This window comes from Dromaius novaehollandiae, chromosome 6, assembly GCF_036370855.1.
Source record: "Dromaius novaehollandiae isolate bDroNov1 chromosome 6, bDroNov1.hap1, whole genome shotgun sequence".
Lineage (NCBI taxonomy): Eukaryota > Metazoa > Chordata > Aves > Casuariiformes > Dromaiidae > Dromaius > Dromaius novaehollandiae.
The window spans coordinates 46,107,793-46,135,561 of record NC_088103.1 but is presented as its reverse complement, the minus strand read 5'-3'; the positions used below and the strand labels follow the sequence as shown (position 1 = coordinate 46,135,561).

The 27,769-nt window shown below is 37.8% G+C and overlaps 1 protein-coding gene and 1 non-coding gene across 4 annotated transcripts in view; one reads left to right on the top strand and one right to left on the bottom strand.

Annotated features, from left to right (window-relative positions):
- Positions 1-7,521, bottom strand: part of LOC112992672 (uncharacterized) — a 33,843-nt gene extending 26,322 nt beyond the window's left edge. Inside the window, exons 1-2 of the transcript XR_010389800.1 lie at positions 7,291-7,521; positions 3,214-3,334 (exon numbers count right to left, since the gene is read on the bottom strand). This is a non-coding gene — a transcript (uncharacterized LOC112992672). The remainder of the gene's footprint in view (positions 1-3,213; positions 3,335-7,290) is intronic.
- On the top strand, positions 822-27,733 carry DHX32 (DEAH-box helicase 32 (putative)). 3 transcript variants are annotated; one of them, XM_026115868.2, is made up of 11 exons: positions 833-1,664; positions 6,302-6,495; positions 7,997-8,369; positions 10,192-10,437; positions 12,118-12,217; positions 12,321-12,479; positions 21,012-21,203; positions 22,942-23,091; positions 25,060-25,250; positions 26,165-26,346; positions 27,541-27,733. In XM_026115868.2, the coding sequence occupies exons 1-11, from the start codon at positions 1,395-1,397 to the stop codon at positions 27,731-27,733; spliced, it is 2,250 nt and encodes a 749-aa protein (XP_025971653.1). In that variant the 5' UTR covers positions 833-1,394. The 3 variants fall into 3 exon arrangements, with proteins under 3 accessions (XP_025971654.1, XP_025971653.1, XP_025971655.1); XM_026115869.2 differs by lacking the exon at positions 26,165-26,346 and having other exon boundaries at positions 822-1,664; positions 27,541-27,723; XM_026115870.2 differs by lacking the exon at positions 6,302-6,495 and having other exon boundaries at positions 1,558-1,664.
- Positions 27,734-27,769: the final 36 nt, after the last annotated feature.

Genomic DNA, 27,769 nt, shown 5'->3' with positions numbered 1-27,769 from the left:
TGTTTATTTCATGGCACTTTTATCTACATTCCATAGAGAAACATCTGTGGATTTGTGTTCTGTCAGTCCCCTCGTGACATTTATGCTGACTGACTGATTTCAGCCACATTTTACAGAGGCAGAGATCTCAGCGATCGCGAGTTTACAAAGATTTTGTGAACAAAAGCAGGGCGAGGATGTAAAACAAAAACAAGAGCTTCCTTCACCGGTGATGAACCAGGGAGGTCCCCACGGACGGTCAGCGAGGCCAGGGAGAGGGCAGACAGACCACCTCTTCCTTTCGCCGCCCAGAGCTGCTCCCCTGGCAGCTCACGTGTGGGATGGGCCCTCCAACTGGGCGGTCTGTCAGGCTCTGCTGCCAGCCGCTCTCAGTGCCAATAATCAGCCTGTTTTGTGAGCAGCATGTAATTAAACTTATCTCATTTGGACTGAGATACTCAGACTGCTGAACAAAAGATTTTCTCCTAGTTCTTCTTGTTTTTTGTCTTTTGGTTTTCTATGCTGCTGTCGTCAGAGAACGCATCGCTAGTGCTGTAGCCAATATGGTCCAAAGCTATGGAACAAGCAAAACTTGTAAGAGGCAGTAATTCATCAAGATGTTATCAGCATCACTGTTGAACAAGAGTTGCCTCCAGAACTAAAATAAAAAATGCCTTCTGAGGCTGAAGCCCCACAAGATTTCTATTCACTTTTAATACACAGCGTACATAAGAAGAGTCTTTACTGCTCCGACTTGCCCACGCGCTGCAATATAACAAAACGGAACTGCTGGCTGGCAGTGAAAGCCCCGTTCCCGCAGCAGTCGCGGCCCACGCGAGCTGCACGGGCCCCTGCCCGGTTGTAAGCGGATTAGCAGCCACATGACCACCCTCCCCTCACTACCACCGCCCCGGAGCCTCCCGCTGACGGTCGGTCGGGGCGCGGACGTGCGCGACAGAGGTCAGGCGCAGCACGCTCTTCCCCAGTCATCCTCCCGACCGGCCCAGCACCAGCAGACGAGCACAAGCAAGCAAACTAGCCGTTACCAGTGGCCTGACCTGACTTTACTGTGCCTTAAAATGCGAAAAGTAATCCGTTTCTGCTAAGTATCTTTTGATTTAATCACCGTTACTCTGAGGAGTTTTGTTTTTAGGACTATTTTTAAAGTATATTTGCTCAAGGAGCCTTTGGATTACTGAACAACTCGAAGTGTGACAGATAACAAAGAGGCCCCAGGGCCCCGGCACTGAAAGCTGGCTGAACTTTTGAACCGCGGAGCTGGGAAACACTGCTCCTGCGGCAAGCCGAAGTGGATTTCCTCACGCCTGCGGGGCCCGAGTGACCTGCCGATGCAAAGGCCTCCTTCCTCAGCGTTCCCTCGCCAACGCTATCCCTGCGAATAACACGCCAAAGAGATGGAGTTTTTAACCCTTTCTCCAGAGATCCACTGCTTTTCAGAATTACTTGACTCCAGTGATGGCGATGAAGATGAAATGCTAGTATGTGAAGAAGATTTAGAACTTAATCCTTTCGATGGCTTGCCTTACTCTTCCCGTTACTATAAACTTATGAAAGAAAGAGAAGAACTTCCAGTATGGCAAGTGAAATACACTTTTATGGAAAGTTTGCTTCATAATCAAATCGTGATTGTGTCAGGAGATGCTAAGACTGGCAAGAGCTCTCAGGTGAGTGTTAGGAGATACTTTTTTTTTTTTTTTAGAATATTTAATATCATATTCTTTTCAGAATGTCTCTTACTATTTTACTAATGTCACAGATTTTTAAAACAGAAAAAAAAATTGCATTAATTTACTGTTCACTGCTGTTGTCCTTTATTTATATTAGGCACATTAATATCCAGATTCATATATTACTAGTATCTGCTTTCAATAAGCAGTAAGCTGCTTTTATGCTGAGTGCTGTATTCTATTGCAATATAATAATTTCCAGTTCTCAAGAGCTGAGCGACAGTGCGTGCACATACTGTTGCACTGATGGTCAGCAGCTCTCTGAGCAGACGCAGATGTGTTGTAACTGCGAGTACTAAGGCCAGAGAGGGAGAGTAAAATACAGAAGGTGGCAGAAGATTAATTCAGTCAACTATAGATTTAAAATTTATATAAATGTGTATATATATATATACACACACACACACACACACACACACACACACACTTATACTTTTAAATTACTTTCTTCAAATACCTACAAACAGTCGACACATTTGATGTGTGTCTATTACAAGCTGTTATTACTTAGGTGATTTCTGTTAGGCTTTTGGACAAGTTGAGCACTAAAGAATACCACATTTCAGCCTGTGATTGTCTGATACAGTGTTATGAACAAGTAACAAAAATCTTGAAACTACATCTTTTTATGTACTAAATTTATAAATGTCAAGCTCCTGAGCACTGAATGAAGAACACATTCATGAATAACTACCGTATTTTAAAATTCGGAACCAAATATACACATAACCTTAGAAAAACTCTTTATAAAATATTCTTGTATCTACCAGCATGTGCACTGTAAATTTTTGCTTTGTTTGTATATCACAACATCATATCTCAACTTGACAACCTGTCTCTCAACTAGATATTTTTCAAACTAATTACAGACTATACCAGCTAAAATCCTTGCCCACTGAAGGTATGGGTGTATTTCCACTGACTTTAGAGAGACCAAGGCTTAATCTAAATACTTTGTAGATTATTTCAAGGGACTTTAGTATTTTATCAATAAATCATTCCTTTTACATTTTGCTGGCAACTGTTTTATTCAACTGCAGAACTTTCTTGGCTCTTCTATAGTCATGGCTAACCTTGTCATTATATCCTCTTGCCATATACATTGTCCTCCCTCAATTCATCCTTATTCTGAACTGTTAAAACACTAACTGTTTTTATTATTTCTTTAATATGCCAAACAATAATATCTTTCCATATAGGGGCCTACTCTGTTTTATTTTGGATTTTAGCTTCACTTTAACCCTGGCAACATATTTAAAAAGGTAGGAAGGAAACAAAGCTGCACAAAGGAAGGAAACAAAGCTTGCTTCTTGCATCCCCTATCTTTTGAGCGCTCAGCTAAAATACACATCAAATGTTGTATACTGAAAATGACATGCATTAAACTGGTTGCTCTCTCTGGATCCCCTTCGATTAGTTCCAAGTTTCCTAGTTCTCATGGCACATTGCAGCCTTTTCCACTTTCATGAGAAATACATGTACGTACCAGATGCCACAGGCAAAAGTTAATTGAAGTTAGTGGCTGTCAGTCTCCACCAGGCTCTGCACTCTCACCCCACAGACACAGCCTTGCAGTACAGCCCATCCCCGGCATATAGTTATGGAGTCTTCAGGAAAAGAGAAAAGAGACACCTGTTCCCCATGTTGCTGCAGTATATACACGTACATAAAGTTTCCATGCTGTTTAAGGTCACAGATTGAAAATAGAAATCCTTCACAAGCATCAACAGTTCAGAAGGGCTGGAGTGCTACCTGGACACCAGCCTCACGCACTTCCAGCTGAGTAACTGGAAGTGATAACGTGTAGTGACTCCCCATGTGGATCACCACTACAGTGGGGAGATGCACATGGTTTTCCAAGGGGATTAACGCACGTGCTAACAGAGGAACGATGGCACTGAAGGGAGTATGCTTTGGTGGACACAGACTTCTCTCCCTGTTTTAATCAGGCTTGTTCCTTTCTACCATTTCCTTCAGCTTGTTTTTGTCCAAATCCAACTCTCTCAAATTTAACTTTTCATTGTAGTCTTAGCCTCTCCTCCATCCATGATCTCTGAGTCCCGAGTCTTTCTCACATTCTTACCTGTCTCCTTGTCTGCTGTATCTCAGTCCACCCCTCCCACAGCATTCTTATCCAGTCTTTCTTAATTTCCTCTTCCTCTCAGTTCTCTATTCCAGTCTTTGATTCCCTGACCAGCAGCCTAACTGCTTGTCTTCCATCTCCATGTTTGCTCTGCCAATCACAGCTCTCAACTATCACACTTTCATGGAATATAACATTTTTGGCACAGGAAGCAGAAGCCAGAACTATTACTTCCCATGTGTTCATTCTTCACCAACTAATGCGGCCACTTGTGTTCTTACTACTTGGCTTGATCAGTCTTCACTCTTTTTCTGCATAGCCACACAACTTGAGCAGGAAGGTAGCCTGCATTTAATCTTGGGATTATGGTATTCCTCTCTGAGTGAGAAGTGACCCCCTCAGGCAGAGGAGAAAGAGATCATCTACTTCCACTTGCATACAAGGGAGAGAGTAATAAATCTCCTCTTCCAAATGTATTTTTAAAATTATGTTTAAAATGACATTTTTATGGGAATTTGTTCTTGAGAGTGCGTGTTAGGAATGGTCTTGGAAAAGCTACTTTTTGATCTGTAACAGACTTACGTAGGCACTAGGCACTATTTCAGTATTTTTGACTGTGGGAAGTTCAAGGCATGAAGGCACAATTTTTGAGACCAAAAAGGGAGAAACATATGCTATTTAGTTACAGCAGTCACTCTCCTCTGTCTCAATCTTTCCCTGAATATTTTGTCCATCATTGCATAGAAAAGCCTAGTGGTGGAGCAAAGCAATGACTTGAACCTAAGTCTCCCCATCTGAAACTAACACTCTAACTTCTGGACTATTCTTCCAGTCTGAGAGAAAGAGACATATAGATTTTTTTATTTAAAACTGACGGGCAATGTGTAGCAGAAATATAAAATGCAAGCAAACTATTAAGATAATAAGGAAAGAAATGGTTAAATTCTACAATGCCTAGGTGGAATTCAGAGCATATTCTTACCTGGAAAATTGTGATCTGGTTCCGATTAGTGCTCTATCAGGAAAGAAATTTCAGACCAGTGATAACATTAGGCAAAAAACCTCTAAGGGAATGCAGGACTGAAATAAGGATAGCTGTTTCTTAGAAAAAAGTGGTGGTCATTCTCTCATTTCAGCTAAGAGCAAATACTTTTTCAGCACAATACACAATTAATTTTTAGAACTCCTGATCACTGAAGCGAAGATATCTGTTTGACTCATTGACAAATACCCAATAGGACTGTCAAACTCTGCTGTAATAATACATATAATAACTTAAGTCTGTTACCTAAGTCAATAAGCAGGGAAGAATTTTGACATACAGTATATGCTGTATGGATAACTTACTGTTGCAGGTCTTCTCATTATCTTTCAGAGTCTCTGATGCTGGCCACTGCTAGAGATCACATACTGAACTAGAGGGGTCATTCTTCTAATTGACAATTCCTGTGTTCCCACAAAAGAATTGTTATACACATCCTGGATACACACTGCCTAAGGCCAGGAATCTTTTTTAGAATAGCAGGTCCTGACTCCACCTCTTGCTGACTGTAATTTATACAAAACAAACACTGTATGATAATAAACTACTTGCCAATGACTGACCGCTCTTTTAATTGTCCTAAAACAAGTTTAACAAGATTTAACACTTTGCTGGCTCTTTTTCAAACATTTTTAAAAACATAAATAACAAATAACAATTTTAAAAACATAAGGAAAATAATATGTGGCTGATGTTGCTGCATTTAGTTTACATATGATGATTAATTAAAGTAGGGAGATTTGAAACCTAATATTTTCACTAAAATAATATTCATAATGGTATTTTACATTCTTATGAAAATAACACACTGATTTAATACTTTCCAATACTGATTTCCTACTGTAAACATAGAAATTAGAGTGCTACTGCATAACTTCTCAGAGCCATTCATTTTCAGTTAGCTTTGTTTACAGACTTAATCTGAAATTACATATATTTATTCTAGTATTTACCAGTTTGGAATCATCTTCTTCCTGGAGCACATTTCTTTGTCAAGTACCTGAATATGATTTAGCAAGGACAGGTTTACTGCTGAGCCAGCTGAGAAGCCCTCGCCAGCAACCACACTAATATTGTTGGATCAAGCAGCAGAGATACTTAAGAATGACATTGGCAGTGTTACCTACTCCCCAGAGGCCAATTCTGTCTCTTTTGTAATATATTCAAACTAATTTGAATCCAGTTAAGAAATCTGCAAATCAACATTTTAGCTCACATCACTCTAACTCCTGACTATTTAAGAGATTCAAGGTCCTGACATTTATCCAGGCAGATAATTTCTGTGTCAGGTGCAGCTCGTCTGCCAGTAGCCAGGCAGATGGTGAGCACCAGGTGCTCAGGTTGATGTAGTTCCTCCATGTAAATTCCAAATTGTCTACTTCTTTTGCATCACAGTCTCTGCTAAATATGTTAAATACTGAATTTACTTGTTTTCTTGTTTACTTAAAGATTCCTCAGTGGTGTGCTGAGTACTGCCTTTCTGTCCACTATCAACACGGTGTAGTCGTATGCACCCAGGTGCACAAGCAGACAGCAGTGTGGCTGGCGTTGCGTGTAGCTGATGAAATGGATGTCAATGTTGGCCATGAAGTGGGTTATTTTGTCCCATTTGAAAACTGCTGTACAGCAGAAACTATCCTGAGGTTTGTATTTGTTTTTTAATCCCTTCAACTTAATAGGTATGTTACCATTTTTTTGCAAGGAAGCTGCAAAAGTCAGCAGCTGAGAGCACTTGAGTCCTTAGCTCTTTATTACACTACTCTACTAACACTATTAGCTCAGATAACCTAACAACCACATGAGAATATTGCTGTAGTTTTGAAAGACTTGTCTTAATAGAAACAAAGTAGCAACACTGCTTTATAAAAATTGTTTCTAGTATTGTAAAATGTAGATATTAGAGATTTGGTGACCAATATATGAACTGTAAAAGACCTGAAAGACATATTATGTGCTAAATCGCAGTAAAGACTTAAAAAGGGTAATGTTATGATCAGTGCAAAACTTGATTAGGCACCTTAGTAACTGCTGTATTATTCTAGTTTTTCTTCTCTCTTCTAGTACAGGAGTGTTCATAACCATAAGAGAAAGTGAGAAAATCTATCACAGAATAAAAGTGGAATGTAAAAGCAATCAAAGTACTGTGTACTTGAGATGGAAAAAATCATGGCTAGAAAAGGGTATATTCCGTAACAAAAAAGAAATCATTTAGGAGGATTTTTAAGGGATAAGAAAAACACCTAACATGTTAAATGTGGGCTGACGGCAGCGACACAGGGATTCTAACTTTGAGCCGCTCCAAAAGTTAGCAGAGTTCTATCAAATTACTTTCTTTGGCTCCTTAACGTGGCAGGAACGAGCAATAAAATTCAGATCAAGAGCCTTGTTTCCAGCCATGTGAGCTCACACTGATTTCCAGTGAAGCTGAGGGTACTCACCACTTCTGAAAATCCAGTTCAGCAGCTCTTGATTTTGCATGCCCTTTCTCTTTCATGGAGAACGCTCTTCCTGTAATGCACCTTCCTGCAGCTGCACATGATGTGAAAGGGAGACGAATCCTATCCTCTCTTGCATGTCAAAACATGTTTCGAGAAGATTCAAAGTCCTACTGAGCAACACAGCAAAATATAATATCCTTTTAAAACAGTTTGTGTAGTAAGAATATTACGAATAACAGTGGAGAGGGCACTACAGTATGAACTAAGCTCTCATCTTGGTTCCGGCACTGCCTCAGTGTGTGTGTACACTTCCTTTTACCTACCTAAAAGCATTAGTTCCTAGCTCAGAGATTAGTTACTGTATGCAATATGCGTAGATAGTTTGGAAGATGAAAAGCAATATAAGTCACCATCTCAAGGTACGAGTATTTCTTCTTTTGCCTACAGCATCCTTTCAAGCATAGTGCCATTTAGTGTCATTGACTTTCACTGAGTTTTTAGCCATTTAAAAATAGGTTTAAAAGCATAGTTCTTTTCAGACTGTATTTGAAATATAACTATAAAATAGGCTGTGTTTGTTCTCACCAAACCTTTCTTGTTAGAAGAGAAAGAACAAGGTCTTTGCTGTCCCCAATGCCCTGAATTAATACTGTGCAATCAAATCTGAACATTCCACATTTTGCAGTTTTCTGCTTTTATGTTGCAGATACTGTACAGACGATATGCTACAAAGGGAAATGATGTCTGTTCCTCTTCTGAACTACTATGGAGTCATCATCTTGGATGATGTGCATGAAAGAACTGTTCCAACTGATGCATTACTTGGCCTTCTTAAAGTTGTCTTGGTATCACGACCAGAACTGAGGCTGGTAATACTCACTGCTCCTCACATGTCCAGCAAACTGCAGAATTACTATGGTGCTGTCCCCTTCATAAGAGTGGAAAACAAACACCGCACAGAGGTTGTATACACTTGTGGCATTCAGAAAGACCATTTTCTGTCTGCACTAAGACTGCTCTTTGAGATACACCATACAAAAGAGAAGGGTGATATTGTGATCTTTCTGGCGTGTGAACAGGTAAGTTTCTGATTCCAGTAGTTCTGATTTTAATCAGGAAACAGTTTACATTTGAGTTTTTATATGGCCTATAAATATCTTGTTGCTGGTATCTAAGACACTGGACATTGCCATAATAGTTTTTATCACTTCAGGTGCTTCCTATTACCCTACACAGATGCTGTGGTACGCATACTGCTCTACTATAGATGTAGCATAGACTAATGCAAAGAACTACTAGATTTTCTGTATGCTCAGAGGAAGGCCATCACTCTTCTCTGATATGCAGGGAGCTAAGACATTGCAAACGATTCTGGCATTAGGTATATCACAATGTTATCACTGTTCTGCAGTAACAGACACATGTCCAGTTTGCATAAACGTCCCATTTTACATGAATTTTTTTAGCTTAAACCTGCCTAGTAGGTCTTTCCATTTGCATTTCCATTTTTGGCTGCAAATTTCCCAGCCATTTGTCTACTCCAATGTTGCTCTGGAGATGCTACAGATAATCCTGGTATCAGCATGGATATGTCCATTCCGGATAGTGGCATCTCTGAATCCCTGCAAATTGGAAAAAACTTGGGAGACTCCAAGTTCACTGCTGTCAGGCTTTCACGATCAGGTCCTTCTCAGAGAAATTTCACAGTGTCCTACAGCTGTCAATGGAATCTGCCCATCACTTGTATTCAAATAAACATTTTACGATTTGGAGTAATTATAAATTGTTTATTTTTACTTCCTGAGAGTGGCCTTTATTCTTCCACTTTGTATCATTTTATCTGCTTTAGAACAACAAAGTGGCTGAATTCATGGACTGAGTTTTTAAAGCTGTTGTTCCATTAACACAGCTTAAAAACTTTTTCTTGACTTTATTAATCTTCACAGAACTTATTAACACGTAAGAAAAAAACAGAATAACTTCACAATTCTTACATCTCCTTCAATTTAATAGTTAAAGTAGGCAAATTTCTGATTACTTTGATTTTTTTTTATAGTTTATTCAGATGAGGAACATAGTAGCAGTTTCCGAAGTGATTCATTAGGGGCTCTGCCAGTTTAGTCCTTCCGATGACAGGAGACGGTAAGGGTATGTCTCTGCTGCTGACTGGTGCAGCAGAAGGGGGTTGGAGCAATGATTTGCTGTGATCCGTTACGACTCTAGGAGCATGTGGCCATAGCACGTCTTTAGCAGCAATGCAGTTCACACCAGTTGCCAGTCTCAGGTGTGCACCGTGCATGCATAGAGAGCTAACTGCTGGGGGACATTGCCACCCAGGGCACCCCACTTGCACAACTTCAGCCATGTCTCCCGCAGAAAACGTTCTGAGGACACCAGGGTGGCACCTGCGTGTGTACTGCAGCACTCTCAGGTCTACACATGTGACAGATCTGCGGCAAAACAACTTCTCTTTAGCATTAAATCACCAATGTGGATGCACTCTAAGTGTCCTACATACATAACGTTTAGTTCTCCGCCTTGCTGTTACCACACTATATTTATGTACCTCTGTCTTCCCCAGAGGTTGGTTTAGCCATGATTAAAGCTAGAGAAAAATGTTTAGAAAATTGCACAAGAGAAGACGACATTTCAAAAAACAGTACAGCCATTCCCTGGTCTACATATAGTGTGATACAGTTGTTAGGTTCTTACACATAAATCCATTCCATTTCATTTCATTTCATTTCATTTTTTCCTTTAATTTAGATAATTCATGATGGATTTAGTTGTTGCTGTGGTTTGATACATAGTTAAAGTTCACTTAAGAGTAAATAAATTGGTTTAAAACTACATATTGATATTTGTTTTTAATACTCATAAGAATTTTTCTCCTGATTATAGGAAATTGAGAAAGCCTATCAAATTATCAGACAAGAAGAGTCTAATTTAAATCCTGACCTTGGAGAACTCATCCCAATTCCTTTATACCCAACAAGAAAAGACCTCATTACCAAACCAAACCTAGATAAACCAAAATGCTGCAAAGAGTACAGAAGAAAAGTGCTACTAACCACAAGTTTCGGAGAATCTTTAGTTTGGATTAAAAATGTAACATTTGTCATTGATGTCGGAGTTGAAAGAAGAAAGGTTAGTAAAATAACCAAAATCAGTAAGCCAACAAAGAACTATGCATAGATTTTTTGGGGAGGGGGAAAGGGACAGGTAATAAGTTGTTGCGGATAGTTTCTAAGGGATCGAGTATTTTTCCATTCTGAAGTGAGATTCCACAGCATTTTTCCACATTCAAATTACCAAAATATATAACTCTTTCACAGACATCTTATGTGAAAACAAAGCAAGAAAACACAGTCACTTCCTAAATTCAGTCACCAGACAAAATTTTCAAAAGTCTCTAAAACCAGAGTAACATTCACTGCTGAAACTGCCACTCATCTGGGTACCAAACTAATTGCATCCCATACATATATACTATTGAAGTTAACAGTTCCTAAAATTTTGGATTAGGGATTATTAATCCTGATAAGCCTTGAGGGTTAGTTTAGGCAGAAACTTGGAAACATGCTTTCTCACATTTTCATTGCAAGAAAGTGTGTATCACACTGTCAGTTGTAAGGATTTTAATTTTGGGGTGTGTTATAAATTAACTCAGTCTCAAGTCAAGGAAAAAAAAAATTGTCATCCTTTTTTTCTGAGAGGAGCTAAAGCCTAAAAGCAGTTTTCAATTAGACCATGCATAACCTAAATTACTGCTGAAACTATAGCCGTCTTCGATGAATGAATGAATCTCACTTCCACTTTCATCTGTAGCCCAAAGTGAAATTCAGTGTTTTCAGACTTCTGTGAATCAAAATATGAAGTGATGGGAATTAATTTGTTTCAATACATTCCTGATGGCCTTCAAATAGCCTCTATCAATAACACAATTTGAACCCTTTAATTCAATTACTTAGTCATAGCCATTGAAAATTAGTTATCTAATATTCATTCCTCAGTGATTCAAATTGACATTCTATCCATATGACTGAAAGTCAATTCAATGTGGAGGGAACAGATGAAGTTACGTGCAGAAGGAAATCTCACGTAAGTCTTGTACTTGGGATATATGCTGAATTTACCCAGTGGGGAAGAGATTTCATCTGTCCCCTGCACTGAAGTACATTTTATCTTTTTGAACAAAATTCTGCTTAAAGTAGACAAGGATGATTCAGATAAAGTGACTAAAAAGTTGCCTTATCTAGACGTTGTATGTCTTGTTATACACCACAGAAGCTTATGGACATCCTCTCCTCGTCATAAAAGTAACTCCATTAGCTCCTTAATTTAATCAAAATAAAGGTTGAATTAAGAAAAAATTACAATGTGTCACTGTATCCCTTCACGTCTTTGTTACAGTCCCTATTTCCTATGCTGGACTGATAGATTTCAGTATTAATACAAAAATCTGGAGTTATGGTGGAACAGATTGTTATCAGACAGTGCTGGGACTTTGTCATAGGAAGAAATAAATGATCTTTCTGGATGCTTTTCTTGATGATATCATGGGTATATGTTTTGTGTTTTAGCAAGGTGAATTTCTTCAGAAAAAGACATTCATCTTAGAATATACTTAGAGCAGCTATTGAAAAACTTAAGTTTCTGTCAATTTATTGAAGTGTTGACTGCTCTCATTTTGGAGCCACTGAAATATGTAGCATAAAAAAGAAATGGAACTGTTACCACATATTCTGTAAAATAACGTAGACAAAAATTCAGTACAGACCATTAACATTTGTGTTGTCTGATGCTTAATATCTCTCTCATTTAAAGGTATACAATCCTAGAATCAGAGCAGACTCTGTTATAACGCAGCCTATCAGCAAAAGTCAAGCAGAGATGCACAAACAAATTCTGGGAATGTCTTCATCAGGTAGAATTATTAGCTCAAAATTCAAATTCATTAGCTCAAAGTAATAATAAAATCAATGCAACAATTCAAAAAATAAGGTAATTTTTTCCAAAATGTTTTCCAGGAAAACTTTTCTGCTTGTACCCTGAAGAATTTACATACAAAGAAATGAAACCACATCTACCAGCCAAAATACAGGAATCAAACCTAACTAGCATGGTTCTCTTCCTAAAGAGGATGGATATAGCAGGCTTAGGACACTGTGACTTCATAAGCAGGCCAGGTAATGATGATGCAGCTATTTTCCAGGTGTTTTATGCTTTGCTGTTATTTAAAGATTAATTTTGCTGTTGTTTACATGGCTGATTTTAGCAAATAGGACATGCTTACAATATTACTGCTCCTGCTTTTACCACTTACCTGTTAGAACTAACAGTTCTGAGTGCAATAGTTGCACTTAGGAAAATTGTAGTGTGTGAACTGCTTGCTCTGAAAAACACCAGAAAGTATCTGAATGGAATTGAATGAAAAAAATCAATATTCAGAATATCTTCTCATCTAGTTTTCATATTATTTTCCTGGAACCTACAAAGAAACTTTGGGTCCCATTGTACAAGACATTGTACAGATATCTAATAAAATATGCTCCTTTAATCAAAAGTGTACAGTCCAAATAAACTACTATTGTTACCTAGGAGATACATTTAGAGAAGTTCAGCTTTGTTCTGATCCTCCAGCATCTCCTTTCTCAAATTTAAAACAAGCTGTTGCTAAAGGATAACATTATTTATAAAAATAAATGGAAATAACTTTCAATACTAGGCAGAGAATACTCTCAACTTTTAGGTAGAATGCAAAGGAAGTGGTTGCTTTTTTATTTTACTGACTTCATATTTTTGTTTTATTTCACTAAAAAAATACTCTCCTTTGTTCTGACCTACCACAAAATCCATGCAACACTGCAAATTCTGCTGTGGATTTGAAGCCAGTTAAAATCAGAAGAATAATACCACTGATTTCATTGGTTTGGGGATCATGTGCCTTTATTGCTAACTTTATTTATGATAATTTTCCAGTGAAAAGATGAAGAATTCTTACATTGTCCTCCACTTCCTCATACATATACACAAAATTAGAACAATCACTTGTCCTCATCGTGTTGTGCATCATAATTAATCAGTAGCAAAGAGTTTAATTTCCACTGTTGTGTGCTGTGACAGATTCTAAGTACAACTTTTAAGTGGAATTTGTTCTACTTTGTCCCTGTGTGGCTGCCTAGCAGAAACATACTAGGAGTATGAAAAAATTTTGCCAATCTGACTGGTAACTAATGCAAGACAGATGAGGATCAGGTGTTACCTCCACTCCTGACTCCAGGAAACCTTCACGGAAAATGGTTATGGAATACAGTTGGCTTTCATTCAAATTTAGAAAGTGTTTCACTAAAAAAAAAAAATCTAAAATATATTCACATACTAATGTTTTTAGTGGATATGAAGAAAGTTGTTCTTGAGCAGTAGAATGAATTAGTAAAGTTACTTTAGGAAAAGCATTCATTATTTTTGGATTTAAAGGCACAATGGAGACACAGTATTCAGGATAAAAAGCTAGAAGCATTTAAGGATTTCACAGATGTAGGAATTCAAGTTTTGTCTGTATTTTTGAGATAATGCAGCTGAAGAAGGGATATTGCTGATGTGTACAAAACTGTAAAGGCATCTGATGAATGCATCAGTTTTACTTGGACTGGCATCAAATACGAAAAAGTTACTGCTAACTAGAGGACAAGTGCAAGTTCAAGGTATTGAAAAGTTTGAGGCATTATTTTAAGTGTGAGGAATGTTAGACAAATTACTGGAATAAAGAAATTTTTTTGGTTTGCAGAATTTCCTGGCCACCTTCCTGTCCTAAGGCCCTACATAATTGAACATTTTAAACATTGCTTTAATTGTCTAGTACAGCTCTTCCAGTTTATCCTAGGATAGATCACACAGAAGTGTTGCCCTCTGGTTTTCTTATTCTCACTTCAGAGTGGGCAATCAACCACCTTCCAACTAAACCTTAAAAAAATCTACCACAATTCTCCAGAGACAACTATAATGTTCAAACTGTCTGAATGCAGACAGTTTGAAATACCTGGTGTAAAATACTTTGGTCTGACAGAAATAGCACTACTGCAGTGAGCACATTTACAAAGGGAGATAGTTATTTTACTAGCCCAGCTGACAGAACTCAAAACACATGCCAAGTGTTCAAGCAAATAAAATCTCCTTCTGACCCTGTATCCCCCCTGCTGACCACCTGATCGATGATCTTGACCTGGAAAGTCCACGATTTCTTATTCTGTAGCGAGACAGCCCTGACTTGCTGCACACACTCAATTCCATGCAGGTCAGCGGCAGTTACCTCCAGCAGAACCAGACAGTGACTTTAAAGTCACGTCACCCTTGCTGCCCAGCTCCAAATACTGCTGATACCCAGTTGAAAGGAAGCCCTGACTTATTCATCAATAGCCATAAAGCCAAAATGATGCAAGGCCAAAACCCTCCTGGATTATATACTGCAGAGGAGTGTTGCAGGGGAGGCAAAGAGCTATGAGAAATGAAAAGCATCAAGGCCTCTCTTACGCAAGGGATGTTAGCTTCCCTACAAGGCTACATTATCTTCACTGCAGTCTGCTTAGTTACATAAGCTTTCTGTAATCTGAAGTGAGGAGGGAGTTTAAGGAAGAGGAGGAGGGATTTCCAAGGTGGTATATAGGCCTATGTAAAAAAGATGAGCAACAAGCTCATGAAATGAATAATGAGGCTAATGAGGCTTCTCTGACTCTAAGGAAACCCCTGTGGAGAAAAGTTCTGATTTACTGCAATGTATGGAAAGCCAATTTGTCCATCCTCAGCCAAAAGTGGTATAAATTCAACCAGACAAAAAAAATAAAATAAAATAAAAGACATGGTAGTATTTCTATGTGCTCTACTCGTTTGACTTGCTCAAATAAGTTACTGTTCAGAATGTACAGATACTAAAAACATAATCAGCCTTGCAGCTACATTTCTCCCCAGCATAGCTTGTCCTGGACTTGACTGTTCCATATCTCTTCAGCTCCTTGGACCTGATTTGCCTTTAACTAAAGGGAGCACGTACGTAGCAGCATCTCCCATACACCACTTGCACCAAAACAAAATGCCACAGGCTTTGCTATGAATCATTCTGTTCAGTTAACATGCTGAAGTCTTCTGCACAATCAAAACAGATGGAGGGGTTTTTTTTCTTTTTGTAATCTATGGTGAATTTATCCTAAACAAAATAATATTTTCACTGAGGTGTCAGAGCAGTGTATGGACATGAACTGGTGAACAGAAAAATCACAAGTACACCGAAATTCATAAAAGAGAAAGCAAGGTGCATAATATAGCAAGAATTCAGAGAAGTACTTTACAGTCCACTTCCTATACATGACAGTAAATAACATATAGCAGATAAGAAACAGAAATTACATCACTAAAGCATTTTATTTCTGTTCAGCAACAATATGCACAAGGTTTTTTTCTGCTGTTCTTTGAGGAAAAATGAAAGCATGGATTAACTCTGACTCATTACTGCATTATGAAAGCAACAAACATGTCAGGCTTACAGCTGCTGCATTTAAGTCATGCTATAATCGAAATGAGCAAACGCAGCAGACTTGTTACCCTTTTTAGAATTCATGAGCCATATGAAAATGGATTTGGCACTGCACTTCTGAAGTGCATTATTTGAATTCCTGTGCCATTATAATAGTGAGGTCTTTACATTTTTATCAGTTAATCAACTAGATCTTTACTGTGTTATATAATGGGACAAAAGAACTCCTTTCCCATAAATTGCAGCAATATCATGTATCATTTTGTAAATCATTGGAAAAATCCTTATTTAAACTATGCAAATCAGTATAAAAACTAAGCCATATAAAATTTCCATAAGAAAATAGTCAAGGTGAAAGCAGATGGCAGATTCTGCATTCATGCAGAACTATCACAAACAATTTGCAGATTAAAATCTTTGTTTGTGGTCATGGATGCCGTGACATTTGAGAGCTATACTATTATAACTCCCTGTACACTGAGAATATATTTTTAGAATATCTGCAATATCACTTCAGATTGTTTCAGAGACAAAGTTTGTTTGCATGTTTTTTTTTATTAGAAGCAAACTCTGTCAAAGACAAACTCCCACATAAGGTCTGCTCGACAGAAATGTCTTTAAGGCAGATTCATTACCTTAATGTTTTAACTTTTGAATTCAACTAAATAGCATTATGTATCTCGTAATGAAAAGCTTTCTGACAGATAACATAGACGTGCCCACTCGCTTCACTATTCAATACTACATAAATCAGTGGAGATGCATATAAGGAATAGGAGGAGGTAAAGCAGAAACACAGGAACACAGTAAAACAAGGACCGGGCAACAGCACACACCTGACACTTTGCAGCTCTTAAGCTCTGGTCGTATCCATCGGTCAAGAGGCTCCAGGAACGGATGCCAGGGCAGTGCACATGGCCCAGCACACAGCATGTCGCATGGAGCCAATTGCATAGAGGAGGGAGCTGCTATAACTGCCCCATAAAAGGCATCCCACAAACGGGAAGGTGTGCCCCAATACTGCTAAAGCTGGACTACTCTTATGTTATTTACCAGAGAGTAACGAAACCAAAGTGATGAAATATTTTTACACCGTCATGTAATATTCTTTAAATTATATGCTCTTCTTAGGAATACTATGTATTGCACAGTCATCTACATGCTTTGAGCATGACACAAAGCAGAGGGAAAACTGACTTCGTTGAATAGTCAGTGCTACCCCTGCTGTGTGACTGTAACTCAGCACACTTGCATCAGGGAAATACTGGTCAGCCTCTGTGCTGCCAGGCCCTGTTCACAGAAAAGCACAACAGGGACTATTACTAGCCGGCTTGGAGTGGTGAAGAAGCAGCATAAGGGGTAATGGAAAGACTGAAAAGCAAGAGAATAATATTTGTAAGATTGGTAGCATCAGACCATGGGATATCCATTAAAAAAAAAAAAAAAATCCTATCTCAGAGTTACAGAGGAGGAATGAAGAAAAAAAAAGAAAAAAGAGAACCAAGAAATCGAGATAAAGCTTGCAGACAGAAGCTGGTCCTAAGAGACAAATACGCTAAGAGAAAAATCTTTGCATAATTTGAAGAAAACCTGGCACTTGATTTCCCTGTATCTTCAGTTCCTTATCCAAGAAGTAAAGTTTAAAAACCATGACAACAGAAAACACCATACTCTACAACTAGTCTCTCTGCAGTAATGACTTTGGCAGTTCTTCATACTGCTAAGCTTACTAAGCTTAACAGAAACTGGAAAAACTATTTCATTTCTATCTCTGATATTCATTTATTATGGAATGTTGGTTAAATCACAAACCATTTGCTTGCTTATGAAACAAGAACAACACCTTATGTATTTATTTTATCACATAGTAAGGTTTACAATTTCAGTCATTTAGGAGTGATACTGCAAAGATTAAAGGCACAGGTACCTTTAGGAACATAACTTAGCCTGGTTCGAGTCAAAGTTAAAAAAACCTGTAAAGTTAAGAATTATCATCTTGTAAGTTGGCTTGAAACCCTCAGATAAATTATTTTAGTGCTAAGAATAATACTTAGTTACATATTTGTTTTATAAAGGCCACAAATGATCAGGAATAGGATCCGTATGTAAGTAACACTGGCAAGATTTCTTTGGGAGAAGTCCAGAGCAATTAAGTAGCCAAAGAACACAGGCAATGGAAAGGAAATATCAGATAAGGAAATGCCTTTCAAACTTCCAGGGAGGTATTGGTAAGTTTTCTTGATGAAAGTATGAAATGTATCTTGAAAACTTGTTTTAACCTTGCTTCTGTGAAAGCAGCAGTTGAGTCACAAAGCTTTGCAGTTTGCCTTGATGGGAGCAGTAGTTGGCGCTGGCAAGCAGCCCTGAAAATAATGAGACCTGCTTGTTAGAAATCGTTTAAGACAGTGCAAGTCCCTATTCTTTAAAGGAGAGCTTTCTGTATTTAAACATTTATACTACTTTTGTCTTATTTATGATAGGTTTTATTTAAATAGGAACAATACCATAAAGAATTCCCAAGCAAACGTTTGCCATTTTTACAGTGACTTTTTATTGATCGAGTTTGTGCCTCAAAATGCAGACTAATATCTGAAAACCCTATTCTATTTTTCATTTTATTGCTGTTCCTTCACCTGCTTAATCTACCTTTACTATCTTGTCCTTTCTAACACAATAAAACCTTTTTTTTAAATAACACTCCTAGCAAAATCAGGAAGCAATTTGTGCTTCTAAATCTCAAGGCAACTAAATCTAGGGCATAAAAATGCAAATTACTGATGTTATAGGGGGATTGAAATCAGCTGCCGTATAACCATATATTTTGCAACTTACAACAAAAACTACTTTTGTTCATTTCTGGAAAGTAGTTTTCCATGATTTGCTAGTAATTACTGTGTATCTGAATGACCATTTTACTCTCCCTGTATTTTCAATCACTGGTATCTATTTCCTGTCACTGACTCTTACTGACTCATCAGCTGTTACTTTTCATTTCTTTAAGTGTCCAACATACTTTCTTCTCAGATGCTTTGGCTTTTGCAAGAGCTCACCTTTTCTCACATTAAACCTCACAGGCTTGATAATAAACATTTTACCTAGATAGAAATCCTTCATGTTGTACAGTCAGAGATATGAATTCTAATACTAAAATAAAACAGTAAAGTAATTTATATATTCTTGAGAGGATTTTAATGAAAATAAATACTAAATGTTTTCAAATTAAATAGTCACAACACTATCAGATTTACACATTGGAGATTTTCTGTAAAAGCTCACATAAGGAGAATTAGTAAAATATTTTTTCCTTCAGACATCAGTAATGGAAAAAGTTAAAAATAACAGGTGTTTGCTTGCTTCCCATTTTACTTTACTCTTTAATTCATTATAGGCTGTTAATTACAGAGCTAAGTGATGGCAATAAACAAACGGTACAAGCCACCAAAGAAAAACCCTAACTCACGAATTTCTTGCAGGAAGACAGGATGTCTGACATGTGGCCTTACAGCTAAATGTAACCTACTAACTTCTTACAGGCTTTGCTTTTAATCTTCACCACGAGGAAGAAGCCTGTCAATGACAGGTTTCCATTACTAATGTTTTCAAGCAACAAATGTTTTCTAGTCATTTATTAATGAAGATGCAGGTGCAAATATACGCTGTGTGTGCTTTTTTTCCCCTGATTTACAGGTTTTTGGACATTAGTACCCAAAGTGAGAGCAGCCCACAGAAGTCTGAAAAATTGCCAGTGCAGTCATTAGTTTCTCAAAGCTGGCCACGTTTGACTGGGGAAGGGGGCCACGTCCTCTTGCAATGGAATTTTTGCCACCAGCTTCAATGGGACTAGGATTTAACTTGTTATTGACAAAACTCAAAGAGAAAACATTAAAGGGCTCTTAAACTTGAATAAGAAGAAAGTTGCTGTAGTGATAGGAGGGCAGTTATGAATTTAAATGAACTGGCAGTCATGAAAAATATTGACAATGACTACCATCAGTAAAAACTGGATTAGAAATCAGTTCGGAAGAAAGGATCTTCACATTGCAAGAGTTCCCAAATTTCCACCAGTGTCTTTGACGCTCCAGCAACTACTTTTCAGAGACTGTAGGCTTGGCTGCTTCTGCTCAGCATTGAGGTTCCCTCTCTCTAGTCCTGGAACTATAACCACCATGGTTGCACATAAAGCTCTTCTATGCCTGTTCAGCCTAAGGGAACTACTTTCATCAATAACAGATTTTCTAGAAACCTTCTCAAGCTCTTGTTGTAATTACTGATTTGTTTAATCATCTCCGTTCAGACATGTTTTCCTATCACCTGTAACGCAAAGAGTATGAATTTACTACACCCTTTTTCAGCAGAATAAAGGGCTGCTGGAAAGTTACTTAACACACTGATTTTTCAAAATCTGGGGAAAAAAAAAGATATCAGAGTAACTTCTCACATTCTTCTGGCATCACCTATCAGGAGAAAAAAAAATTAATAGTAAAAGGAAATTCTAGCCTGAAATAAGGATGCATTTAATTTAGTGTAAGCAGTAAGAAAGTACAGCCATTTGCTAGGAAGACATTTTCTTTTACTAGGTTCCCACTTTCTTCTGTCATCATGAGAAACAATTTAAAAAAAACAACAAAAGAACTCCAAATACCTGCAATTGTGGGACATACAAAAATGATAAGGGAGCTGGACCTTCTGTAAATGCTTGTCTTTTTTCTTGCCTCATTTCATGGTTATAATCCTCCTCCTTAGACCCGTTGTGTATTTTCGTAACTCCTCATTAAAAAGAAAGCACATGTACCCAGAAGAATTATCGGAGTTCGAAGACTGCCAGTAGTAGTCTATTCTTTTAGAAGAGAGGAGACAGAATGAGTTCTGGACATAGTCAGTCTGTAATACACTATTCAGCATTCACCATGACTTGACTTCATACAAAAACTGCTGACAGAAAAGAAGAAAGATCAACACAATTATCTGTAGACCTATTATTGTAACACCTTCTTTTTTCTCCTGTTTCTTCGAGTATGTTCTCAGCCTTTAGTCCACCTCATTTGTTTCTTCTTTTTGCCCATTCTCAAGTAGCTGACTTCAATTGCTTTTACACAGGAATTATAAAAGTGAAATACTATAATGAGAATTCAGGCATTCATTTATATGGAACCACTCTTAAGACTTCTGAATTATCTTTCTTTTTTATTAGCTCCTGAAAGTCTAATGCAGGCTTTGGAAGACCTTGATTATCTAGCAGCCCTGGATAATGACGGAAACCTTTCAGAATTTGGAATTATCATGTCAGAATTTCCTCTGGATCCGCAACTGTCAAAGTCAATTTTGGCTTCATGTGAATTTGAATGTGTTGATGAAATGCTCACCATTGCAGCCATGGTAACAGGTACTCCTAAATAACGTCTTAGTGCTTCTTTGTGCTACCTGCCCAAACCCACATACACTCTTTCAAAGTCTACTCATGAGGGCAACCCAAAGCCAAACTTTTGTTATTCAAGTTCTGTTTACCTGAAGTAAATGAATATCTTTGGCTGTTTAAGTCTTGACTTCGAATATGCAATGAAACACAAGTAATGTGCAACTTCAGTGAAGTTCATAAACAGCACTGCCTGTGCTCCAGTTCCATGCTTCAGATACCCCATTAGCTTAGCTTTTGTCAAAAAGCGTACACAGAACATAATTTAAAATGAACTCTTATCTCATTATATTCATGTACATTTGTTACAGAGCAGAGCAGGAAATTAATGGGAAGTTCTAATTTATAAACAATATTGAACTGTTGACCTACAAAGAATTACGTTATGATCTTATTGCTCCACTTTGAATATAATAATTTAAAAAACTAACATAACCATAAGTGTTCATACTATCCTGTCCTGATGGATTACTCTGCTCCTACATGGCAACGCAACACAAACCAGCTGGCCCCAAGCCTTGAACATGTGGCATCTGGAGACAACATTTATATTAAAGGTTGTTAACCACCAAATTTCTTTCATTTGATGTGACAGAACTTTCAAGTCAACACATAAAAACCCAGATATTTAAAGCCTATTGATTCTGTTAGATAGTAGGCTGCAGTTTCCAAAATACAAAGCCGCTATTGAAGTCTTAATACGTCAAAGAGGCACAAAATCAAAGATTCTAACTGAGAGAAAGGTGATTCTAGGAAAAGTTCAAATAGCAAATGATAACAAGGACTTCTCAGGATCCCACCACATAACATAGGACAGGGCTAGACTGAGATTTTGTCCAGTCTTTGTGTTACATAGTAATATCGGCTTCAGTAACGTTTGGCTGTCTCACTCCTCTCTCCATAGCACTCTCCTAGCCATATAGTACTACTTGCCACTGCTTTCATGACCTAATCCTAACACATAACCAATGCTTGAGAGTATCTACAGCTTTAACCACACCTGCAGAAAATACTGCATTGATATATTCTGCCCAGTGGGAACATCCTTAACCCAGAAACAGTGGAGGGGTCTTAGGCTGCAAGGACATGAATCCACAGGAAACCAAGCTTCATTAGTTCTTCTGCTTACAGAACAACTTGTTTTTATGTCTAAGCTAGTTTTATTTTTAATAGTGGGCCTGTATTTGTGATAAAATTTTTAAGGCCATAAAACAAATATAAAGGACTGAGCATAGACACATTTCAGTTTTTAAAAAGCTCAAATGTTGCAAAAGACACAGTCATGTAGCACAGTACCACAACAAAGATAAAATGTACTGGAAGGGCACAAACTTTAACAAAGAGGAACAAATGCAGGGATTTCATCCAGAGATTCAGGATTTTTTCTAAGTTAAAGAAGCTATATGCTTGGATTCTGGATACATGGGACCATGCCTTTATGAGGCATCTTGGCATCTGTCTAGGAGAACACCACTCACCTTCTTTTGTGCTTACAGCACAAATAAAGTAAAATAAAAGATGGAAGGAACATTCATGTTAATAAAAAGCTTAGTTAATACAATAGATACAGTTTTTCAGCACTCATCCAACATTGAAGATTAAAGGGGAGTAAGAGAAAAAAAAATCTGGTACAGTTACTGACCACAGTGCCTTGCTTGTCTCATGCCCTTAAGTATCTTAATAACTACTGGCTTGATTCTTTCCTAAGCTCCCAATTGCTTCTCACACGCACCTCCTGGAACAGAAGAGATTGCTCTTACTTGCTGGCGAAAATTCTCGCACCCTGCGGGAGATCACTTTACTCTTATCAATGTCTTCAATGCTTTCAAGGAAGCCAGTGGAAACTCCACAAACCAATGTAAGTATACACATATCAGACAAAATAAAGCACATTGGTAACAAGTTTTTTAAAAAAGGAACACTTTTTGTGAGCATTTGGTTCATGAACTCTCTGTGAATAACTCTTTCTAGAGTTGCCAATTTGCAGGGAAGAAGAGAAACCTAAGATAGTAGCCATTGCAAACAGACATGACAATTCTAGTTTCTAAACTGTCTAACAGTAAGTGACCTGGGACAGCCTGCCTCATCCACTGGGACATGTAAGCACTATCACAGTTGTCATTTGAAGTGACACTGAACAAAAACAGAAGCATGGTTCCTCCTACAATAGCCCACACAAGATCCACAATTGTGCAGGCATTTGATTACCCAGCAGCCATATAATTGTTAGGGTTTCTTTGATAGGTTTCAGAGTAAGAGGAAAGTTTTAGGGAAGAACCTGGAAGATAGGAAGCAACTTTCAGAAAATTTACAGAAAACCCAATGAAAGCCAGAATAGGAGAAAGTAACCAGGCACTGGTTTGAAAATTTAACAAGTGGACAAAGAGATCTGAGAGTATTCACCTAAGTGCAGTATGGACTGGGAGAATGCTCTTTGCAGCAGTAGCTTCAGAAGACAGACATGGAAAGTTCTAGATTTTTTCAATGGTCTTCAGGTCCTGAAGAAATTACTCAGCAACTTATGATCAGATCTCAGTAAAGTTCATTTGCTGAAGATACAGGCTTTACTTTTGTTGCAATGCATTCCATAATGCCAGTAGGTCAAAGTTGTCAGCTACCACTTCATCCTACCACTTAAACATGAGTTAAGACATTCGGGATTCAGGCCATACAATGTTTTGGACTTAAGTAGTTAGATCTTGATTTAACTTTTCATACAGAGCCTCAAGACAGCCAGGTTACTGCCCTTGCAGTAGTTTGTACTACCAGATTAGCACACAGTATTCAGTGCTAGTCAGAGTTTCCTAAACATCAAAGACTTCGCAAACAAGACAGATTTCTCTGATGCAGCACAAGCCAGCAGGCACATGAATATCAGACAGGATCATGGTCGTGACAGGATCTCCCAGCCACACACAGAGGGTAGAAAGCATTACCTAGTTATTGATCTGTATCTGTGAAGACTCCCAGACCAGCTCATACTGCAGCGATGAGTCACGGGTGTACCTTCATCCAAACAAGGCTGCACAGCAGACAGAAGCTCTTCAAAGTGTTTTTCTGTGCTAACTAATCTTGCTCAGATTCATTTAGGCTGAGTCCAATGCTTAGACATTGTAGTGGTACATTTATATATTCCAAATAATAATGGAAGTTGAGCATCATCCCACTACCAGTTACGGTGATCTATACTGTATGACCAGCTTACCTTATGATTATCTATAGGTATTAGAAAGTGCTAAAAAGAAAAACTAATCTTTTAAGGACTCTTCAAATGAATGAAGTGCAGCTTCTCTACCCCAGGAGACATTTGTGAGCACCAGCTCCCTTTCCAAAGCAGCAGGATTGTTTCATGTTCAGTAGTGGTGAATGCTGAAAAGAGGTCCAAGAGAATCTGCTCTTTACCTACTAACGTGCAATCAATCACCAGCACTATGAAAGTGATTGCAGTTCCATATCCTGGCCTGGATCTTGAAAGTCTGAAAATAGAGTTGCTAGTAATTGTATTTGAGGCTACTACTTTTTACAGACCTAGTAAGGGATTTAGAATTTTAAATACATCTTTCTGAATAAAAAATATTCAATAAAACCAATTAAGGATATAAGTGTTGCCCACAAATTTTCACTTTACAAGCAACATCAATAAGCCTAACCTGTCCATATGGCTCTTGCTATCAGAATTTGGACAGCTCTGACATAGCTACTCATTCCAAAATGATCTTAATCTATTGTACCAGCCAAACAACATTTTGTAGAGCTGTATCTCTGTGAATAGTACCTATCAGCGTGAGATTGTACTTTAAGCCAGAATTGTTTTTTCCCTCCACAGACTACAGTAATGAGAAATGGTGTCGTGATTATTTTCTAAGCTGTTCCGCACTGAGGATGGCAGAAACTATTAGAGCTGAACTAGTAGAGATTATGAAGCGCATTGAACTTCCCATTTCAGAACCGGACTTTGGATCAGAAGAAAATATACTAAGCATAAAGAAATCTCTTGTATCTGGTTACTTTATGCACGTAAGGGAAATTATTGTGGTTTTATCTTAGTGCATTGTTAACTTAAATAGAACGCTTCCAGAGAACTTAAGCAAGGTAATGAAATCTTTTGATCATCACAAAAGATGAAAGACACTTTTTCCACAGTGTATCAGGCAAACATTTCTGCCAGTTCTGGTCTTCTCTGGGGTTCAGCTACCACAGTATGAAGTTCACACCTTAGCTGGAAGAGGAAAACTCTTGTCGATATGCCTTTCAATCAAAATAACTCTTAACTCAAGAAAACTCTTTAACTTACACTATTCTCTCAGACATTATTTTATGACCTCTCTGAAGATGTTTATGTGAAAATATTCTGAAAACAGGGAAGTGATCAGTTGAGTATATTTAGGTACACAGCTTTCTTCATCTCAACCAAAAGAGGTACTCTACATATTTTGTGAAGATAAACAAGATGGACTAATTGTCTATTCCTACTTGAAAGCATGCTTTCCTTTATACTATTATGCTCCACCTGAATTCAAAAATGACACCTCCTAACCACATTATTTCACATACCCATACATGTCATGTATTTTAAGAAGTCCTGTAACACTTTAAGAATCTGGCTGCTGACACACAGACACCTTATTAATTAAAAGTAGCCCTTCAAAACCCACCACCAAGGCTCAGATAATATTTACTATGTAAGCCTGCTCTCATTTGTCCCAGTTGGTGTCTTTTCAAATATACAGAAACATTTTCCGTAACAGTAGGCCCCATTTCATGGCACCCAAGCCCTAGCTTTCCCACAGAAATTTAGGCAGAGGCTTAGACTCTCCCTCTGAAAGCATATGGATACAAGTTTAACTTTTAGTTTTAACTTAATAGGCAAAAACTGATCCATGCATCTTGTACATTCAACTAAGTAATGGATAACTCTTTGCCCATTTTAGATTGCTCGTGATGTAGATGGCTCAGGAAACTACTTAATGCTAACACACAGACAAGTAGCTCAGCTTCATCCTTTCTCATCGTATTATAACACCAGAAGGATTCCTGAGTGGGTTCTATTCCATGAGTTTAGTATATCAGAAGACAATTCTATCAGAGTCGTCTCCGAGATATCACCTGATCTGTAAGTTAACAATGGTGAAGCTCTTTCTTCAGCAATACCTCTATCACTGAAGCATAATTTAAGTCACAGAGTAAGGATGTGTACGTATATTAACAGCAATGCTTGGAGAAGCCAGCTCCTGTTATCTTCTTTTCCTTTTTCTCTGTCACGAAAGTAGCTATCTTCTGGTTCTCTTGAGAAACAGTTGCAAGCCAACTGATTCACTCGGGGTGAGGATGATGGAGGGAAATCAGTAAAATGGTCATAGCAGGAAAGAACAAATTTCATATCTTATCAAGCAGAAAGATACAGTTGGTATCACTGGAATGGTGAAGAAAGTTGTTTTCCCACTTTAAAAAAAAATCTAGTGAATATGTGGAGTATATTTTTTTTCTTGTTGCCAGTATTGTTCTGTCACTGTGTAGATCTTTGATCCATTACTGTTTCTTTTAACGCAAATCAGAAATATCACTGAAGTCAACCTTTCATATTTCCTGAAGTGTGCCCATCCTTTTAAGTACTCAGTCTTAATGTCTGTCACGGTAACTGTATCAGTTCATCCATTTAAAAAATACCTTACCAGTAGCAAAAGTTTCTTACAAGGGAATATGTATTATAAAGCAAAACTCAAGGAAAAGTTAAAACAGCAGCATACCCATATACTTATCTAGTTGAAAAGTTCTTTGTGCCCTGAAAAGCTATCTTCCATCCAATCTTTTTCTCAATGTTTTATGTGCCCAACCAAATAAATCACCCCATACAATTGTTTATGGATTCAAGAAAAGACCAGTCTTCCCTCTGCCAACATCTCTTTGCACTGTGAATATACATTACACTCGGAAATCTGTCCTGTCATTTCTATTTCCAATGGCTGTAAGAACTCCCTTTTCATACACTTTTACTGAGCCAACAAGATATTCAAATCCAGAAAAATTACTATTTCATGTAGGTTTAATGTTGAGAACTGAACTACAATCACCTGAAATACAGGCTGAGGGCATTAGTTGCAAGCCTACAAAAGCACAAATCAGCACCTTCATCTTGCAGAGAGTTTCATTTTTGAGTTTAAATATCAACTTTGTAGGCGTATGCATCAGCATGCTGCTGGCTGTCTTGTGCACAAGCCTGGAAATAGCTATATAAATATTTCAAAATTCAATTAAATAATAAAGTTTTGTAATAATGTAATGTAATAATGTTTTATTTCCTCACCAGATTCGTGGAGCTGGCACCTCAGTATTATTTTACCAATCTTCCTCCTAGTGAAAGTAAGGATATTCTGCAGGAAGTGATCGATCATTTGTCACCTGTTTCAACAACGAAGGAGGAACAGAAAACTAACTATGACAAAAAAGAATGTGGAACATATCCCCAAAGTCCCACTGAGCAAAGATGTATGATTCAATGACTTTTAAATCCAAGTATCACATATTGGATGAATACA

Bases quoted from the DNA above. Each gene is read 5' to 3' on its own strand.
- DHX32 (XM_026115868.2), top strand. From the start codon at position 1,395: ATGGAGTTTTTAACCCTTTCTCCAGAGATCCACTGCTTTTCAGAATTA. The intron at 1,665-6,301 runs GTGAGTGTTAGG...GTTTACTTAAAG, and splicing joins AGACTGGCAAGAGCTCTCAG to ATTCCTCAGTGGTGTGCTGA. The intron at 25,251-26,164 runs GTAAGGGAAATT...TGCCCATTTTAG, and splicing joins TATCTGGTTACTTTATGCAC to ATTGCTCGTGATGTAGATGG.